At 44.3% G+C, this 3,853-nt stretch overlaps 1 protein-coding gene across 1 annotated transcript; it reads left to right on the top strand.

Moving 5' to 3' along the window:
* Window positions 1-1,977: 1,977 nt before the first annotated feature.
* LOC110596671 (40S ribosomal protein S27-like) lies at window positions 1,978-2,235 on the top strand. The gene has a single exon (XM_021718323.1). The coding sequence runs from the start codon at window positions 1,984-1,986 to the stop codon at window positions 2,233-2,235; it is 252 nt and encodes an 83-aa protein (XP_021573998.1). The 5' UTR covers window positions 1,978-1,983.
* Window positions 2,236-3,853: the final 1,618 nt, after the last annotated feature.

The following is a 3,853-nucleotide window of genomic DNA, read 5'->3' as shown; positions in this document are numbered from 1 at the left end:
CAATGTCATTGCTTCAGTGTAAGGCTTTGTTCCCTGTAAAAATGCAGATCCTACAGGAGAGAAAGCAGAGCTTCAGACCTCTGGGACTTCTGGGGTGGGAGGTATGAAGAAGCTGATACCCAGGAAGCTGAGGAAGCCTGGAACAAAAGCCTTGACTTTCCTCACATTTTTCCCAGAGCTAACCCTGGTTTCACCAACTCACAAAATTTTGGCCAGATAAACTGAGATTTCAGCTGGTGACTCGATTATAATGTGGTATATATCATTGGTACTCAAAGTCTTCAGATCAGCAGCCTCAGCATGGGATTTTGTGAAACATTAAATCTTAGGCCCCACTCCAGACCTACTGAATCATTACCTGCATTTTTAAAAGTTTTCATACTAAAATTTGAGATTTAGTAGGACACGGAACTCAAAGAGATCAAAGTTCAAACCCTGGATCTACTGCTTACTAACTTTGTGATCTTGAAAAAGGTCACTAAAGTTGAGCACGGTGGCTCATGTGTAATCCCAGCACTTTGGGAGGCCTAGGCAGGAGGATTGCTTGGGCCCAGGAGTTTGAGATCAGCCTAGGCAACATAGCGAGACCTCACCTCTACAAAAAAATTAGCTGAGCGTGGTGGTGTACACCCGTAGTCCCAGCTAATTGGGAGGCCGAGGTGGAAGGATCACCTGAGCCCAGAAGGTTGAGGCTATGGTGAGCCCTGATTGTACCACTGCACTCCAGCATGGGTTGTAGAGTGAGACCCTGACTCAAAAAATAAATAAATAATAAGGTCACTAAACTCTATGAACCTCAGTATTTTCATCTGGAACGTACAAAATATATTTCTTGCTTCATGGCATTGTTAGTAAGAATTAAATGATAGCATTTATTATTATTTAGATTAGTGACTGGTATGTGGTAAGTATGGACTAAGAGGTAGTGATCAATTTGTAATGACTTGTGCATCTGCTGCATTCACATTCTCTTCCTTTTTCTCCCCCTCAGGACCAAAGTGGCTGTGGAAGTCCATCTACAAGCGGTCCCCAAAAAACCAGAATTATTTTTTGGAGGGTGTGCCCTTTGCAGTACAGACTTCCTCCGCTAGGTAAGTGTTCTAGGAACTCATCAGCATCAGTGTACCAGCTAGGGTTGTGAGAGGCTGTGTTTGGCTTCAGTGAGTAATTCCTTGGAGATTCTTTCAACACGTTTGCCCATTTCATGTTGGGTGATTTACATGAACAAGTGACCCACACCGCGCTGAGTGTTCAGCAGTTTTTGGCCAAAAATGGCATGACCCCATGACCCAATCTCCTTTCCCCTCGATCTTGCCCCGAGTGACATTTTATTGTTTCCCCAGATGCAAAAAGTTCTCAAAGGGAAATGCTTTGCTGATATGGAAGATATGAGACAAAAATTGGCGAAGCAATAAAAGGCAGCAGATCTGATGAGTTCAAGGACTATTTTGAGCAGTGGGGAAAGCGTCTTAATTAGGTGTATTGCATGAAACGGAGAGTACTTTGAAGGTGACTGAAGTTTAAACAGGTAAAAAGAAATACACATTTTAAAATAAATTCCGGGTTTTTTTGGGTCCCCCCTGTATAAGTCAGGACTAAGTCCTCAATTGAAAAGATACACTCAGGCACAAATGTTAATTCAAAGCACACATCTCATCCTTTCTACTCTTTGCTAACTAGAAAGAGTTTTATTTTTTCGATTCTGAGGTGCAAAATCTGTAGGTTTGAGATTGTGCAGATTTTGTTCTTTTTGTCTGATCACATCAGTAGTGATGGCCAGAGAAGTACGTCATGGGTGACAAGATGACAGACCCCAACCTTTAAGGTAGCTGGATAAGAGCTAATGATACGACTCACCACCAAGCTGAAAAGACTTCCTGTCACAGCTTTGCATCAGCCACTATAAGTCCATACAGTCAGGAGACCAATGACTTTTAACAAAAGAGCAGTCCTTTCCGCCGGTGACGACCTACTCACAAGAACATGCCTCTTGTAAAGGACCTCCTTCATCCCTCTCCAGAGGAGAAGAGGAAGCACAAGAAGAAGCGCCTGGTGCAGAGCCCCAACTCCTACTTCATGGACGGGAAATGCCCAGGATGCTATAAAATCACCACGGTTTTCAGTCATGCACAAACAGTAGTTTTGTGTGTTGGCTGCTCCACTGTCCTCTGTCAGCCTACAGGAGGAAAAGCAAGGCTCACAGAAGCATGTTCCTTCAGGAGGAAGCAACACTAAAACACCCCAATCAAGATGAATGGGAAACCATCCCAATAAACACATTTTGGATTTTAAAAAACGAGCAGAACTGGCACCTCCAAGGAGTACTGGCTTCTTCTAAAGACGGAGCTTCCTTGGGAGGCCATTGAGTAGCTCCAGCCATATGACCACACTCATGTGACTTGAAGCACTGCTTTCAGAACTGCCTTTGGTTCCCATTTCCAAGCCACATGGAAAAATCTGTCTTCTTTCATAATCACATCCCATTTCTTGGCAAAATTGCTTACCTTGATGCTGAGGGAACCCCATGAGGATTTGGCATCCCTGACACCTATCTGACACACAAAAGGATTTAGTTGGTAACAGAACCCTTTGGCCAGTGCTCTGGACTTTATTATTCGAGACTGAAGGTATGCCCCAAATGTGCTGCAGGGCGGGAAGGCATTTTCCACAGAGTTGCCTGTACAGTGGCGTTAGCAGGGTACTCTTGAGGAGACAACCTAAACAGATACTATTGAACAAGTGAGGACATATATGTTAAAGAAGAACTGAGTGTGACTATTAGGAAATGGGAGCAATCGTCTGAAAGGAGGAGCTATCGCTACTTCAAGCTCTTGGTCATAGCTAAAGAAGTATGAATCCGTATTAACCATATTTTGGGCCAGGAGCAATGGCTCATGCCTGTAATTCTAGCGCTTTGGGAGGCTGAGGTGGGAGGATCACTTGAGGCTAGAAGTTTGAGACCAGCCTCAGCAATATAGCAAGATCCTGTCCCTACCAAAAAAAAAAATTATCTGGGTGTGGTGGTGCAAGTCAGTAGTTCCATTTATTTGGCAGGATGAAATGGGAAGATTGCTTGAGTTCAGGTGTTTGAGGCTACAGTGAGCTATGATCATGCCACTGCACTCTAGCCTGGGCAACAGAGAAAGACTCTGTCTCTAAAATCAGAAACAAACAAACAAAAAAGTCAACAGCATTATTCTATATTTGACAAAGCCAAAAAGCAATTCAAAGGTCACATCTGAACATGGATGTCCAGGTCCAAAGAGGGGAGGCAGAGGGGAGGAGCAGGGCTGCTGCAAGGCTCTAGGATGGATGTTGGGGACAGGGAACACGCATTAAAAGGGTGGTGAGGAGAGGGGGTATTATTATAGATGGAATCAATGCTGACATCAAAGTAATATCATGTCCTTTGAAAAATAGAAAGTGCTCTGACAATGCAGGCACACTTAAAGGCACTCTTCCCAGCTGGAAATAGAGCACATCTTTCCACAGCAACATCCTGAGATTCGAAAACAATTGTCCAGAATTCATGACTGGTGTATATGGGCTCCTCCCTTTGGTCTGGCCAAGCAGTGATGATCCATGTAGTCAGAGAACAGAGTCACTGGAGAACAAATGGCCTTTTGATCTCTACCCTAAGACCTCCCTGGAGGGACTGCCACCAACCCCCAACCTACTGCAGCACACAACAGTCAATGGTACCAAGCCCCTGAACAGTCTTGGCCAAGGTTGAAAGTCATTGTTATTCTACATTCACTTAGATTCATGAGAGCACACTAAATATACCATCCAACTCTCACTGTGTGAGGTGGCACAAAGGAAAATGCCCCCCTCCTCCCATAGGGACAACCAG

The sequence above is a fragment of the Carlito syrichta genome, unplaced genomic scaffold (assembly GCF_000164805.1).
Source record: "Carlito syrichta isolate Samal-C Ts95f unplaced genomic scaffold, Tarsius_syrichta-2.0.1 Scaffold312074, whole genome shotgun sequence".
NCBI classification, from domain to species: Eukaryota; Metazoa; Chordata; class Mammalia; order Primates; family Tarsiidae; genus Carlito; species Carlito syrichta.
This window is presented reverse-complemented; position numbering and strand designations above follow the sequence as displayed.